Source organism: Peromyscus leucopus, chromosome 15 (genome assembly GCF_004664715.2).
Source record: "Peromyscus leucopus breed LL Stock chromosome 15, UCI_PerLeu_2.1, whole genome shotgun sequence".
Lineage (NCBI taxonomy): Eukaryota > Metazoa > Chordata > Mammalia > Rodentia > Cricetidae > Peromyscus > Peromyscus leucopus.
Window position 1 is genome coordinate 72,439,873 of NC_051076.1, and position 16,839 is coordinate 72,456,711.

Here is a 16,839-nt window from a genome sequence, read left to right on the forward strand (position 1 = left end):
TTTTCCCACTGATGACCACACTATGCCAAACCCTCATCTGCACTGGAAAATTTATGAAAGCTGCTCCAATAGCCAGAGGGTATGGTCATCTGGAAATGTGTCAAACATTAATGCTCTAATATCCATAGGATGTAGATGTCTGGGAATATGTCAATCATTAGTTGTCTATTCCATGTTAAATATTCATGAAGTTTGATGAACTTGAGTCTACAATACATAATCAATGGAACTTAACATGGAAATATTAGATACTAGCTATTGTGTTACTTTCTTTCTGTGCATTTCTATTTCTATTCCAAAAAGTCTGTGTAGAGAATTGTGCTAGAAGGAAGGAATGGAAACTGGGTGAAGTTAGATTATTTAATGAAAAATGCCACCTCTAACGTTCATCTGTCTGAGTCCAAAGGGATGATAGACCTCACATATTGTGTTCAATATGGATATATCTTCCAGATCACTTCTTTTTATGTCTTTAAAGGAGAATATGTATATGAGAGTATACCAATGGTGTGTGTGTCTTTGTGCTTGTGTGTCTGTGTGTCTGTATGTAATGAGTATGTAGACATCATGGCACACATGAGGAGGTTACACAACAACCTCTATTTTCGTCCTTAACCTTCCATCTTATTTGAGACAGCATATCTTTGCTGATTTTCTGCTGAGTGCAGTAGGTGAGCTGGTCTGTGACCTTCCAGAAAGTTCCTCTCTCTGCCTCTTATCTTTCATCTGGTTTTATGTGAGTGCTGGGGATTCAAACCTATGAAACTTGTCCACTAGCCTAGATTGGTTCTCAGTTATAGGACACCCAGAAAATTTGCCTTTCTCTGACAAGTAGTCCTCTATTGATTGAAATGTATGAGAAGAACAAATATTCACAGTTCTTGCTCAGTTCACAGTAAACATCAACATACTCCAAATGATGTGACATCAACAACTGACTTGCTTTCAGTTAATTCTCATCTTTAAATTTAGGGTACTTTCTTGCTTCTATGAGCCAACATTTATGATTACATTTCTCAGATGCTAATTCAATGCAATCATTTGAAGCTAACTTTCTTGTATCTTCCACAAAATAGAACATAAGATGGGGGGAGGAGGAGGAGGGAGATGTACAGAGAAAGAGGAAGGAAAGAGCAAAAGGAATAAATTAACACGCAGGAGATGATGTGGGAAACCAGAAAATGAGTGTGATGTCTTCAAAAGGGAGAGAGTCCATCCCAGGTGAATACCCTGCCTTGCTGCTTCCAGTCTTTAATAAGAAACATGGCGTGAATGTTGTTGGTAAATCTTGCTGTGATCCATATAATAATTAGCATCATTCTTCCTTCTTTGTAGAAATGTTTTAATGAGAAAAATTCTTTTAATTCACTTGGCACTGAATTTAAATTCTGCTTCCTTTAGTTTTGCAGCTTTAAACATTTTCCCATGCAAACAACATTTATGTTTATTAATTGTCTACCATGGTAGAAAAATGCGTAAGAGGAGCCGAGGAAGCCAGAGCTCCGAACAGGTCTGACCAGGCCATGTACAGTTTTCATGGACAAAGAAGTAGTGCTTCTGGACAAGATATTTGCATATGTGAAGTTGCAGACTGGGGAGAGGCTCCACAGTTTAACCTGCTCAGATGTAAAGTTGCAGGATTTTAGGAGTCTCAGGATATGAGTTGTCCCCTTAACTGGATTTTTGCTCTCTGAGATTTCTGTTGCTCATGCTTAATAACAGTCTTGAAAAAGTTACATGAAGAATTCAAGAAACAATCAGTTTATATGTTTTAAATAAATTTATTACAGTGCATTGTCATAATTATTTTACCTTCCCCCCAACTGTCATAGTCCCTTCCTGAGCCTATTTTGTAAATTTGACTTTACAGGTATCATTCCCTCCTAGCAGGAATGACGATATTTCACAGGGACCTTCATGCCCCTCCTTTCCCTATCCGACCAACAGAGAGAACGGTCCCCAAGAAACTGAGATTTCTACAGGAATTTCATGCTGCGAGATGGAAAGGGCCAAAGGCTTGCACAAGTCCGTGTCTCCAGGACAGAGAAGTCACACTGTTCTGACAATTCATCAAACCTCCCTGCAGGAGAGACTGAGGTAGGGGTAAGGGTGAGGGCCATACCTTGACCAGGCCAGCTTAGCTGTGCATACTTTCCATTCTCTACTCAAACGTGCACCTCATGTCAGGACCCTGAAGAAGGGCTTCTGGGTCACAAGTTTGACTATACCGTCAGAGCTGTATTTTCCAAAAGAGATTGATAATAAAACAAACACCAACATCAAAAATATCAGCAAGTTTGTTCCCAGCATTAAAGTGAAAACAACCTATGATTGTGCTCGAGTTGCCCTGCCCAGCAGAGTGTTCCTAATCAGTTTAGCCCCTGCTCACTCTGCCCACACTTCCAGCAGTTATTGACCACTTCCTATTGGATTCCTGCTAGACTAGATGCCTGGGAGCTTTGCGGTGTGAAGACCAAACTCCAAGCTATTCAACCTTTGCATGATTGTTCTTTCTGGTATATTATTAAAAGACCAGCCTTAAGAATATACTTCCTAGGGGCTCAGAAAACAAATGAAAGGCCAGAACTGTTTTCACCAGGAAATGAATTTAAGTACACCCTGCTCTTTGTCCATCTACTTTATTCCTCTGGGATAAAATCCTATCTACACAGCTACAGTGCTGTACTCAAGCCTAGTTCCTTTCTTGCCTGATTTGTGTCTGCCTTCATCTGCTGTCCCCTCTAAGTTCTATCTTAATTCTCTCATCTTAGTTCTGCTTTATCTAGGTCCTTCTCATCTCTTGCTTACCTATCTAGTACTTTCCTGTCTGGCTCTTCCTCATCTTCCATCCTGATCTCCAGTTCTCTAGTCAAAAATCCTCTCCAGCCAAAATCTTCAATATCCTCTCTTTGCTCTCCTTATACCTCAGCTCCCCTCAAGTCTCTAGGGTATTCAGTTATAAACCCCAGCAATAGCAATCCTCACCCTCCAGCCAGGTCACCAGGCTTGAATTCTTATGGGGTCATAAAAGCAGGTAAGAATTTTCCTCAGGCAGTGGCCTCAAGCTTTCTTTTACAACCCACATGAGTGCTTCATGTGCTCAATCTACACTCTTAGAAGTGGTTAGGTAAGAAATTAAGAGTCTATTAGTAAGGCTGTAAGAAAGGAGGGTCTCACCCTAATTTGCACAAGAAATAAAACTATCCTCCTGAGCTAGGAGACAGGTAGGTGTTTTTTCATTTGGCCTTGGATGCTTGATATATATTTTAGATAAATAAACTGTTAGGAGTTCTTGGAAGCACACATAGTATTACAGGAAAATCACTGTAGAAACCAGCTAATATATATAAGAAGCTAAAATATCACCAAGACTTCTTAAGCCATGGCTTGACCTTTGGAGAAGTCCTTGACTTTTCCAAGTAGTAGCTTTTGTGATAGTAGCTGAATTCCATTACATTTTTCTGAGGCTTGTAGCAATTCTGTCAGAAGTTTGGTCTTTGAAAATACTTTTATTACATGTATTTATTTATTTACTTATCGTGTGTGTGTGTGTGTGTGTGTGTGTGTGTGTGTGTGTGATTAAGAGTGTCAGAGATCATAAAACAACTTATAGAAATCAGTTATCTCCTTTCCCCATGTGGGTCTTGAGGGTCAAATTCAGGTCATCATGCTTGACCAATCAAGAGCCTTTACTAGTATGTAAAGTCATCCTGCTGACTCCCTCTTTTTACTCAGCTCCTTTTCATCCTTCAAGTCTCTTTTGAAGCCTCCATTATTCTGAAATGCCTTCCCTTTCCTAGGGAAAGTACTTGCAGCCTAGTAAAAGAGCATCATGGTGTGTGCAGTATCACAATCTCACTCATGTTTTTCAAGCATCTGTCAAGGATCAGATATCTACTATATGTTTTGAAATAGATCAGTGTTAGAGAGAGAAAGGTTGTTTCATTAGAAAAGAGCTTGATCTACAGACATGAGGACCTGAATTCAATCTCCAGCACTCTGTGAAAAGTAGGTGTGGGGTGTGGGCAGCTAATACCAGCGCTGGGGAGGAAGAAGACAGGAGGATCCCTGGAGATTACTGGCTTCCTAGTCTAGGAGAAATTAGTGAACCTGAGGTTCAGTGAGAGTCTCTGTCTCAAAATATAGTTGAAGTATACTCAGACATCAACAGTGTTGAGTTTTCTTCATGTGCCCATGCACACGTGTGCATGCTCTCTCTCTCTCTCTCTCTCTCTCTCTCTCTCTCTCTCTCTCTCTCTCTCTCTCTCTCTCTCACACACACACACACACACACAGAGAGAGAGAGAGAGAGAGTTCTTCCTTCTCTTCTACTTCTTTGTTCTTGCCTTTTCTCCATTTCATCCTGTCCCCTCCTCCTTCCTCTCCCCCTTCTTGCTCCTCTTTTTCCTTCCTTCTTTTCTCTTCCTCTCATTCCCCTTCTTTCCTTCTGTTCCCCCTTCCACTCATTTTGCTCCTTCTCATCCTCCTCTTCTTTTTTCTTGTCCTCTTAAAGTTGTGAACCATCTGCTATTGGCATCGAGAGTAAAGAATACCAATCTTGATAACTCATATAATAAATTCAATATATGAGTTAAACCTGAGATAAAGATATAAAAGATACTTTGAAGTAGATCTTTTTATTGTCAGAATTTCCTCACCATGTACAATCATCCAAATGTGACTAAGAGGACTGTTTACCTATAGAGGAACTAGCAAAGCTTCCCTGCTCTGTGATGACCATTAAGTCTGAGAGCCAGACAGCTGGATGTGCTCCCAGTCGATATCTGTCTATTGACTGCCCAAAGCGAGCAGCATTCCATCAGACATGAGAGAAGAAAGCTGACATCCTTTTGTAAAGCTGAAAAATGACCTGAAAGACTTTGTAAGGATGTCAGCGATTTACAATGTGAAGAGATTAGATGAGCCTGAGACATGGTAGAGAGACCCTAAATGTGCCCCTGCGAATGTCACCAGACAGAAGTTAAACAGATCAAGGACGGCCACTCAATAGGAGGCAGACAGAGGCTGCTATGCAACTGCCCTGTCACTTAGCAAGCCAGCTCAGTATGTAGCAATCATTAAACACATGACTACTGAAGCCAGAAGTGCTTGAAGGAGCATGTGTTGAATGATAAAGGACAACTTTATGGGACACACATTCTACTGTCACACACGTTATTGGAAAAAAATTGTCTGAGACTCCCCAAGAGTGCAAATGATAATCTCCATTTCAATACCCAAATGCTTGACTGAAAGACATGGTAATAGTTTGATCTGTTAAGTAATCTGGCAGAGAGGGGAAAAAAAAGAGATCTGTGAAGTATACATTATGCTAAGACTTTTGGAAAGTCGGAAGTATGATGTCAAATCTTTCGCACATGCCCTTTGACCCAGCACCATTTCTGAAGAGTAATTATGCAAATAATAATCTCCTGGGGTTGGAAGAAAGCTCAGTCAGAAGTGCTTGCTGGGCACAAGCATGAGACCCTGATCTGGTCCTGAGAATTCATGCCAAAGCTAAGCAAGAGTGCTGTGTGACTACAATCCCAGAGCTAGGTGGTGGACAAGAAGATCCTGGGGACTTGCTAACCAGCCATTGCAGCCAAAACAGTGAGCTCCAGGTTAGGTGAGAGGCCCCATCTCAGAAAAAAAAAAAAAAAAAAAAACTAAGGAGAGAAGAAATTGACAGCCCCTGGCCTCCACGTACACCAGTACAAGCAAGCACATATGCGCACACATACATATACACCCACACAATATCACAGAAAGAAACAACAGCTCGTGGACCATGCTATGCATCTTTGATTCTTCGGTTCCAAACCTAATGGCTCTCATCACCCCTCCTGTCATTAGACTCCCTTTCTCCCAGAATGCTTCACTGCTGTGTTCATGTCACCTGTATGTATGACTTGATGCATCTAATGCAACCTAGGACCTGCAAGTGAGACAAAATGCCTTGAAAACTGAATACTAGACCAACCAGGTAACTCAGTTACACCACTCATAGGTATTTACACAAAGAACCCCAAGTCAGTTTTTCACAAACATGTGCACATCAGTATTGTTTGTAGCACTTTTCGCAGTAGCAAAATCATGGAACCTTCCTAGGTGTCTGCCAACAGCAGAACTGATAATGAAAATGTAGTTGATACACATGGTAAAATTCTTTTCTGTCCTGAACAAGGATAAAATTACGCCAACTGTAGGAAAATGGATATAGCCCCTTTTCACATGTCTGAGTCCAGCCCCCTTCTCCTGCTTCATTACTCTTTTTCACCAGGGTCCTCCGCCAGCCCCTGGGATTCTGCAGAGATTCTCCACAGGACACCATTTCACCTGGGGATCCAACTTGCTCCTTTACTCTAAGAACCCTTTCCTTTTCTGTTTTCCTTCTATAACTGGGACAAGATCAGCACAGACCTTCAGACTGAAGCTTTCCAAATGCCCAGGATTGACAGGTATTTATCAAGACTTATCACCAATACTCTGGTTCTATAGTGTCCCTTCCTGTGGTCTGAATGCATTTTGCCTCTGGTTGGGGGTGACAGGAGGGTATTTGGCCAATGGAATGTGAGAAGTAACCCTCAACCACTTTTTCAATGGAAGCCTTTGAATCACAATACAGTTTTGTTTCCTCACCGTGGGATTCCTTCCTTAGCCATGGCAACATTCAGATGAGGTGACTTCTACCATAAGGAGGACAATGAGGAAAAAAGCAAGCTGATGTCTGAGGGACTTGTGGTCTACCCATGCTGTAGTTTGAATGTGAAGTGTCTCCCTAGGGTCACATTTGAACAGTTGTTCCCTGACTTGCAGGGCTGTTTGGGAAGATTGCAGAACCTTTAGGAGGTAGAACCTCACTGGAGGACATGGGTCTCTGGGGGTGGTACTTGAAGCTGTATAGCTTTACCCCATTTCCTGTTCACTCTCTGCTTCCTGAGTATGGACACAAAGTGACCTTTTGGGATTTCTGTTCTTTCCACCATACTTTCCCCAGGTGTTGCCACGTCTTCCTCGTTCTTGATGGACTGAGCCTTTCTCCCTCAAGTTGCTTTGGTCAGTGTTTTTATCATAGCAACAGGAAAGTAACTAAGACCTAGATCTTGCCACTTGTTATTTGCACCAGGGATACATATTAGTAACTTGTTGTAACAGTTCAACTTAAGCCATCAAGACAACGCCATTTGCTCCACAGCTCCTTATGTACTTATATTACCATATTATCTTCTATTTTAGCGTATATCCAAGTTCACTGTTTGTCCTAATCACATAAACTCCACAGAGACATGTCTTATGTCCTTGCATTTTCCTGGCCTGCTTTAGTATTTGGATATAACATCCTATTGGAAAGTTCATGCTAGAGCAATAAGCAGTGTCCGCACTGTGTTGAATGGTTGGGGTCCCCACACTGCATTCCTTGAACTGTGCCCACACACTGTGGGTGTACGGTGTGTACTCACAGTCATGACAGGTGGCGCCTGTGTAACCAGTTTCACTACAGTTGCAGTCGAAGGTAGTCCAGGATTGGGCACAGTGTCCTCCATGTTCACAGTAGTTTGGCAAACACCTAATGGGAGATAATGCATAATGAATGAGATAAACCAAGATGATTAGAACACAGAGGCAAGCAAAAACTTTGGGAGCCGCAGTGGGAAACAGATCTGCTAAAGTCTTGTAATTGTCAGAATTAAATGATACGATAACCATATGGATCTGCCTGCATTTCTGGGTAGTGGGGATCTCAGAGCTGAATTCTGCCTTTAGTTAGAGCTTCAGCGCTATTGCAGAGAGTTAAACAGAAGTGGAACACTCTGTAGAATGCTGTGTTTATTGTGGCACACAGTGCAGAAGGCTTATTCCTTTACATGTGAGAGTATGGCGGCCTTTGAAAGGAAAGGGAAAAAAAGTAACAATCCTGGAGATGACTATCTGTGCTTCTCTCTGGAGATGGCCAGGAAGCTATCTCAACCTACAGACACAGACCATAGTTTAAAGATTAATACCTCCCCTAATTAACATGCAAGAAAATCCTACCTTTTCAGAAAGTGCCAAAGTCATCCTGAAGACGTTACTAGTTAAGCCAACCAATATAGTGTCCTTATAACAAAATCTGAATAAGACACATCACCTCCCAACCTCTCACGCACCCCCACTCACCCCTCCTAAAAAGCGTGGGATCAACACTGTTTTGAACACACTTGGCCAGCACTCCTCTCATCTTTTGTACCCTGCCATTACCTTGCTTCCGAGCATCTCCTTTTGTTTATTTTTATTTTTTCCCATGTTATGGGTAGGAGTGCTCTCCTTACATGTTTGAATGTGTACTACATGCATGTGTTCCTGATGCTGAAGGAGGCTTGGAAAGGGTATTGGATACTATGTAAGTGAAGTTACAGATGGTTGTGTGCCACCATGTGAGTGCTGGGAACTGAACCAACGTCCTCTGCAAGAACAGCAAGTACTTCGAACTGCTGAGGCAGCTCTCCAACCCAACTTCTGAACATCTTCAGAAGCTCACCTTCTCATCTTCTGAGCTCACCTTCCCAAGACTCCCATGAGGCTGCTTACTTAGTTCATGCCCGTTCACTCTATCTTACCTGGCCCCATGCAGATTTAAAAAGGTCCCAGTTATTATGTGTCTGTTCCTGGCAGCCAACCAAGTGTTTATTTTTAAATATTCTTTTTACATTTGTTTATTTATTTACTTATTTAGTGGGTATAAATGTGGTGGCAAGGGCCATATGCCATGGAGGATGTGTAGAGGTCAGAGGACAACTTGAGGGAGTCAGTTCTCTCCTTCCACCATGTGGGTCTCTAGAATTGAACTCAAGATGTCAGCCTTGACAGCAAGCACCTTTACCACGTGACTTTTCTGCTGCCTCAACAATGCATTTATTGCTTTAACAACAGAAAGATAAGCAATGTCTTTTCTATGATTTCTTTTTTTTTTCCCTTTTCTTTTTGGTTTTTCAAGACAGGGTTTCTCTGTGTTGTTTTGGTGCCTATCCTGGAGCTTGCTCTGTAGACCAGGCTGGACTGGAACTCACAGAGATCCACCTGCCCCTGTCTCCCAAGTGTTGGGATTAAAAGCATGCATCACCATTGACTGGCTCTTTTAGTTATGATGCCAAGAAAATTGCAAACAGACTGATTTTGGTGGTTTATACTAAGGAACACAAGATCCCAACATCTGTTATGATCATAACTTCATGCATATAAAGAATGTAGAAGATACATAGATAAAGATCTGGTGACCTGCAACACACAGCACAACAAGAGATGGAGGGAGTGCTGATGTTTCTCTTGTCCCCAGAATCTGCTTTCACTCCCAGACCTTCTGAGGACTGCTGTAAAAGTGTGCTGCATTCTGTGAGATATATCAAGAGTTCTCCAGGAAAATATTCATTTCACTCAGATTGGCTGGAATTTAGATTCTGTTACTTTGAACTAACAGGATCTTAACTTTCTCTAGGAAACTCTCCAAAGTTGTGAAAGAAATAAATAGCTTAATCAGTAAAGTGTTTGCCTTACAAACATGCAGACCTGAGCTCAATAACCCAGAATCCACATATGTGATGGTGGATGCTTGTAGTGCCAGTGCCAAGGAGGTGCAGGCAGTCAAATCCCGTGTACTCACTGGCTGTCTAGTCTAGCCTGTTTGGTGAGTTTAGACTGGTGAGATATCCTATTTCAATAGCAAGGTGAGTTTGCCTAAGGAAGAACACCCAAGGATGTCTGCTGGCCTCCATATGCACAGGTACACACAAGTGCATCTGTACAACATCAACACAAAAAACATACAAGTAGGTACACACACATGAAAACTATAGATTTCTATCATTTTTCCTACAATATACACATTATGTTTTCAGTGCTATATTCTCAAGTCCAAGTTGGATATGGAGGAAGAGGGCTAGGGGCAAGTTGTCAGAAATACTGGCCTCTTTGAGCACATCTTTAATAAGCCTCCCACAGACCTTGCACTAGTCTTAATAAACTCAATTTAGCATTGAAAGTGTAGGCTACAAAGTCATTTTTCTGTGGTTGCTGAAAGAATCAATGATGTATTTCTGTAAGGGAAAAAACGTATTTGGGAAATGGAAAAATCTAATATTCCTAGAATAAGGAACACAATGAGTGAGAACATGCAGAGTTGCCTTAGAGCAAGGTGCATTGGGGACCAGTGCACAAATATTAGAAAAGGTCATCTCAACACAGACACTTGATATCTGACTTCTAAGCCCAATTTGCTTATTTAAGAAGGCTGTTTCAGTCAGGCAGTCGTGGTGCATGCCTTTAATCCCAGCACTTGGGAGGCAGAGGCAGTTGTAGAAGTAACCGTCTTATTAAATAAGTAACACAGAGCCAATGCAAAGATGAAAGCCCAAGAGGTCAGAGCTAAGAGCCTTACCCTTCATTGCTGCAGCTATCCTCTTCAGCCAAAAGACCTACTTCTTGTGTTTTGTCTTTATATAGACTTTCTGTTCTGCCTTCTCATTGGTTGTAAACCCAACCACATGACCACCTCATCACTGCCTGTCTGTACAGACCTCCAGGTCTTCTATGGTTGGTATTGAGATTAAAGGCGTGTGTCTCAATGCTGGCTGTATCCTTGAACACATAGAGATCTGCCTAGCTCTGCCTCCCAAGAGCTGTGATTAAAGGCATGCGCCACCAACACCCAGCTCTGCTATGGCTTGCTATTAGCTCTGACCCCCAGGCAACTTTATTTATTAAGATACAAATAAAATCACATTTCAGTACAAATAAAATATCACCATAGATCTCTATGAATTTGAGGCCAGTCTGGGCTACAGAGTGAGTTCTAGGAAAGGCCCTAAAGCTACACAGAGAAACCCTGTCTCAAAAAAAAAGAAGAAGAAGAAGAAGGCTGTTTCAGAAGCATGATTTACAGTTCTTTCATCAGTTCATTTTACCTGTTATTTTGCTTCTTTTCTTCCTTCTTCTTGGCACAAACCTATTATTTTAGAACCGAACATAGAAAGAGAATGTCCTAGAGCTAAAAAAGGGAATAAAGAGCATGTGTGGATACTGGTAGTCTCAGGCATGAGGCTATTAGTAAAAAATTGTCATGATGGGGAGCTGGGGAGGCAGCTCAGTGAGTAAAGTACTGGTAAAGTATCAGATCAGAGTTCGAATCCCTGGCACCCATGTGACAGTCCAGACAAGACAGCCCACCTGTGATCTTTACACCCAGGAGGCACAAACAGGGGATCCCCAGGGCAAGCTGACTAGCTAGAAAATAAAGTCCATTCATGGTGGTGTTGAGTGGCAAACTCTGCCTCTGGACACAAGGTAGAAGTCAATGATGGCAGATAGCCTATGCCAACCTCTGACCTCCACATGCACTCTCACCTGCAAAAAGTGAACCCAGACACATCAGGCAAAACTGCCCCTTCCCCAACACACACACACACACACACACACACACACACACACACACACACACACACACACACGTAAAAGTTCTGGACAGATGTGGTTTCTCAGTGCAGTGTTTCATTATAAATATATCAACTTTCTTGACTTTCCAAGAGCCCAGACAAGCTAACAGTGGGTGTCTGACTTGAAGGGCATGGCAGATACACTGTGAAATGTCTTGTCTCTTTGTAAGATCATAGTGCATAAGAGGTTAAGGAGGAGACATGGAGAATTCAAAGAAAACCTTACATATGGAAGGGGAAGAAAAATCAAAACAATAAAAAGTAAAATACAGTAACTAAAAAAACAAACAAACAAACAAAACTCCCAATTTAGTTTTCTTTTCTGGGGCTAGGGAGATGGCTCTGTCTCTAGCTGTGCAGGCATGAGGACCTGACATTGAGTCCCAAAAGCAAGACTCAGCCACACGTGTCTATAAGGTTATGTCTAGGGAGGGAGAGAAAAGCAGCCTCCTGGTACTCACTGGCCTACCAGCAGCATAGGGATCAGGGAAAGATCAGGGGAGCTCTCCATATGCAGCAGCTTGTCTTTGACAGGGCCAGGCAGAAGGTTAGTCTGGGTGAAAGTATTATGAATACAAAAGGATTTAAGATAGTTCAGGAAAATGCAGCTTGCTAGTTTGTTCATAATTTGGCAAGGTTTACAGAAGAAATATAATTTTGTGCTTTCTTTTAATAACCATATTGCCTTGTAATAGATCAAAATTAGTGGGTGACACTACACATCAGCAAAGTTCAAGCTTATGTCTTGATTGCTGTGTTTCCCTTTGAGTTGTAGACTTATATAGTTCAGCTTCCTAATGGACACACCACAGAAGAACCTTCAACCTTTGTGCATTTACCCCTGACTTACACATCTGTTGCTGGCCTCTGCTTCTGGGGTCCCTCCATAATTTTCCCTGTCACCTGTAATACTCATTAGTTTCCTATCCACTTAGCACAAGCTAGAGTCATTTGGGAAGAGGGAACTTCAATTGAGAAAATGCCTCAATGTGATTGTCTTGTAAGTAAGTCAGTAGGGTATTTTCTTGGTAAATGATTGATGTGGAAGGGATCAGCACACTTTGGGCTGTTTTACATCTAGGAAAGTGGTCTTGGATAACAAAAAGAAAAAAACAGGTATAGAAATCAATGGGAAGCAAGTCAATAAGTGACATTCCACTATGATCTCTGCTTCTGCTACCTTTCTGGCCTCCCAGTTCCTGTCCTGCTTTAGTTTCTGCCTTGGCTTCCTTCAATGATAAACTGCAACCTGTAAACAAACAAACAAGCAAACAAAACCCTTTCCTCCACAGGTTGCCTTCTGTTACTGTGTTTTTCCACAGCAAAAGAAAACTAATCACAACACTTTTTGAGAGTTGCAGCATCTTTACCTCAAATCCTTGGTGATGTGAACAAATCCTGCTGCTTATATCTCTGGAGTCTGCCTAGATCTGACCACTTTCCCTGATGCTATGCTGATGTGAATCACCAGGATCTCTCACAGGAACAGCTGCGAGAGACAGTTTACACCCTTGACTTCTCTGCTCACTCACCACTCAAAAGCAGAGAAGATGCTTCACTGACTTGAAGAACAATGAAGAACAATCGTCCTCAATGAATCTATTTTCTTCTGCTAAAATAAGCTGAAAAAGTCAACCTGTTCCTACTGACCTACACTGCACCCACTTAACTCTTTAAACTCACCTCGTCTGTTCTTTCTTTTCTGTGTGTTCTCCGACCCTGTTGTCATCCTGGTTTCCCTAAAGCATATTAGGGATGCTCCATTGTCAGTGAGTTGTGTGTTGCTCCATACAGCTGGGAAAAGCAATATGAACTCTTAACTGCTGAGAAATCTCTCTAGTTCCTGCTCTTCCTTTATTTTCTTTTTTGTTCTTTCTTTTCTCTCTTCCCTGTCCTCTCTCCTCCCCTTCACCTCTCTCCCCCTTCTTTTTTCTTTCTGTGCAAATACATATGAATGGGTGCATGTGAATGTGAACTCAGGCATGTGGAGGGCAAATCAAATGATAACCTTGACTGCTGATGTTCCATAGGTGCTGTTCATTATAATCTCTTTTTTTCTCTATTTTTTCTCTCTATGCCCCCTGTTCTCTCTCTCTCTCTCTCTCTCTCTCTCTCTCTCTCTCTCTCTCTCTCTCTCTCTCTTTCTCTCTCTCTCTCTGTAGTTTATTCATTTTTGTTCATTTCTTTGGTTAGTGGTTAAATGTTTTGGGGTTTTGTTTTTCTATTTTGTTGTTGTTGTGTTGTTTTGATTTTGAGACAAGGTCTTTCATTGGCTTAGAACTCATCAAATAGGCCAGGTTGTCTAGCCTGTGAATTCCAGATATTAACCTTTCTCTACCTCTCAAATGCTGGAATTGTTAAGTGTATACCATGACCTCCAGCTTAATTTATGATCAAACTCAGGTCCTCATGATTGTAAGACTTTGCCCTGTGAGCCATCTCCCCAGCTCTCATTCATGTTTCTCTAACAACACTCTGGAGCTGTGCCTCTCTGTGTATGATGTTTAGGATTTGTTGTCGGCCACCCTTGTTAAATAACCTAAGATCAACAAGGCACTGCTTGCTCTCTATGTCACTGCTATAATTTGGATTTTGTGTTGTATGAAGTGGTATGAAGTGACAGAATATTTTGTCCTTACAGTGGTACTATTGGGAGGCGGTGAAACTATGGAGTGGGGGCCTGGTGGGATCTCAGGTCTTTGAGAATGTATGCTCAGGAGGCAGCTCTCATTTAGACCCTTAGGGGAACATGGTTATAATAGAAGCAAGTTCAGCCTGTTCCTGCTTCAACATGTCCTTACTTGCTAGTTTTCTCATGTGTTCACGCATTTCTATCTACCCCATGAGAAGATGAAGCCAAGGAAAAGCTCACATTGAGCCACCTGGACATATAGCCTCTAAAACTACTAAATAAACCTTTTTTTCTATATCAATAGTATATGTTAGTTATTCCATTATGATAATCATTATGATAAGGTAAAAATAAATTAATGAATTTGCAAACATTTCCCAAATAGCAAACAGAATAAGCATTTAATAAATGACTATTTCATTGATTCTTTTTCCTATAATTCTTTCAGTTCATTGAGTGTTTTTGGACAGGGTCTCATTTAGCCCAGTCTGGGCTAGCCTTGAAATTGTTATACATCTCAGAATGACTTCAAGCTTCCATTCCGTCTGCCACCTGGCCCAGTTTATGTGGGACTAGAAAGTGAACAATAGTGCTGTGGGATGATCCTTCTGGGTGCTGTAAATATAAGTTACTCTCATTGGTTAATAATAAAGTTGTTTGGCCTATAGCAAGGCAGGATAAAATTAGGCAGGCCAATCAATTTAAGGACTCTGATAAAGAGGGTGTAGTCAAGGGACACGTGAGCAAGCTGCCCAAAAAGCAAAATGCCAGAGGACCAGTAAAAGCCATGGACCATGCGGCAATACATAAATTAATAGAAACGGGTTAATCTAAATATAAGAGCTAGTTAGTAATAAGCCTGAGCTATTGGCCAAGCATTCTGTAATTGATATAAGCTTCTGTGTGTTTATTTGGGACCAGGTAGTCAGAACAGAAAAATTCTGCTTCGCTTTATACAACAGGGCTTCATACATACTAGGCCAATATAGCTACAATATAGCTCTTCCAGCATAGCTACATCCCAGCCTACAATAGATGATGCTAATGGGGTGAATGAACACATACTCAGGTGAGTAAGAGCCAGCTGAACTGCCTTCTTTTGAGCTAGGCCTTGCCAGTAAGACACAGTGTAGCCAGCTTCTACTTCACCTACCTGACTGCTTCTGAGTCATACAGTAGAATGTGAATGGGAGACTGAACAGTGAAGAGATGGTACTGTAAGGAAGGAGAATGTAAGTTACATTCAAAGAGCTTTGACCAAGACATCAGACAGACTTAAAGGAGGGAAAACTCTTGTTGCTCATGGTTTCAAAAGATTCAGTCTGTTGTTGAGTGACTGCATTATGCAGGATATCAAGGTGGCAGGAGCCTGTGGTACTGAAAATTCTTCAATTCATGGTAAACAGAAATCAGAGGGAAAGGGGAACACCATGGGGACTGGGGAGATGGCTTAATGACTTGCTATGCAAGCATGAAGACCTGAGTTTGAATTCTTGGCACCCAAGAATAACCATGTACTTACCTGTAACTTAGCCCTGTGAGGGGTAGAGTCAGAGGGATCACTAAAGCTTGCTGGCTGTCAGCCCAACTGGGTTCAGTGAGAGACTGAACCTTGCTTCAAAGAAATCATGTGGAGACTGATAGAGCAAAATATCCAAAATCTTTCTCTGGATCATACATGTATATGCATGGGGATATAGACTCTCACATACATGTGCTCAAACACCACACATACCTACACACATGCACAAAAATAAAGGAAGGGACCATGAAATTAATTTATCTGAGTAGAGAAGTTAAGAAGGGTTCACAAACTGGCTCCTCCTTTGTGGTGTTTAGGGATGCAGATAAAGAATGTCTGATTTTGACTTCCCTGGCAAATGAATTTTGCTGTTGGGCTCCAACAACCTTATTACCTAAGGACTTATAAATAATTTCTCCAAACTGGATTAGAAGTAGAATATGTGTGCATGAGGGAAATTAAAGCTTTAGATGAAATATCTAGTAATACTGATGAATATTGTGTATAATTTTTGCTTTAAAAATATACATTTTTTTTTTTTTTTTTTTTTTTTTTTTGCTGGACGTGGTGGTAGATACATTTAATCCCACCGCTGGGGAGGCAGAGGCAGTCAGACCTCCATGAGTTCAAGGCCAGCCTGGTCTACAAAGCAAGATAAGACCAGAACAGCCAGTGGTTCTGGTCTCAAAATCCTGTCTCAAAAACAACAACAACAAATTACATTATTCTATGATTTTTGCTTGAGGGTCTAACCCCACTTGGGTGTATCTCATTTTCTACCTTTCTTCTGTGTGTGAAAAGACCACACCCATGTTTGAGGGTGCACTTTACTTTCTTCTAAGAGCTTCTCTTTTTCTTAATTATTGTGCAATGATCCTACATTAAAATATTCATTAAGTTCCAATTTCACTTTATAAACATACATTTATATTTTAACAGTGTAAAGTGCACTATGAAATTCAACTTACCCACTTATCTTACCTTAAGTCTCATAATCTTTAACCAAATATTCAATGATAGATAACCTAAATATCCTAATTGTTTTAAAGCAAACATTATTTTTTTTTTGTCTGCCTTCTCCAAGTATTTCCACAGAGACCACTGGATATTGGCTTTCTCAAAGGTTTGTCCTGCCGTTAAACTCTAAATGAAATCTTGACATGTGTTCACAATCCCAACTGAGATTTGGACTTTATAGTATTATTTTCCATTCTATAGGT

The 16,839-nt window shown here is 41.2% G+C and overlaps 1 protein-coding gene across 2 annotated transcripts in view; it reads right to left on the minus strand.

The window, feature by feature from the left end:
- The window catches only part of Cntnap5 (contactin associated protein family member 5), a 1,003,093-nt gene that overhangs the window by 337,868 nt on the left and 648,386 nt on the right, over nt 1-16,839 (minus strand). For both annotated transcript variants that reach the window (XR_005092927.1, XM_037211054.1), the window contains exon 11: nt 7,461-7,567. Coding sequence is in view for 1 of the 2 variants with exons in the window: in XM_037211054.1 (XP_037066949.1) it covers nt 7,461-7,567 (107 nt within the window). In the remaining variant the exon portion in view is untranslated. The remainder of the gene's footprint in view (nt 1-7,460; nt 7,568-16,839) is intronic.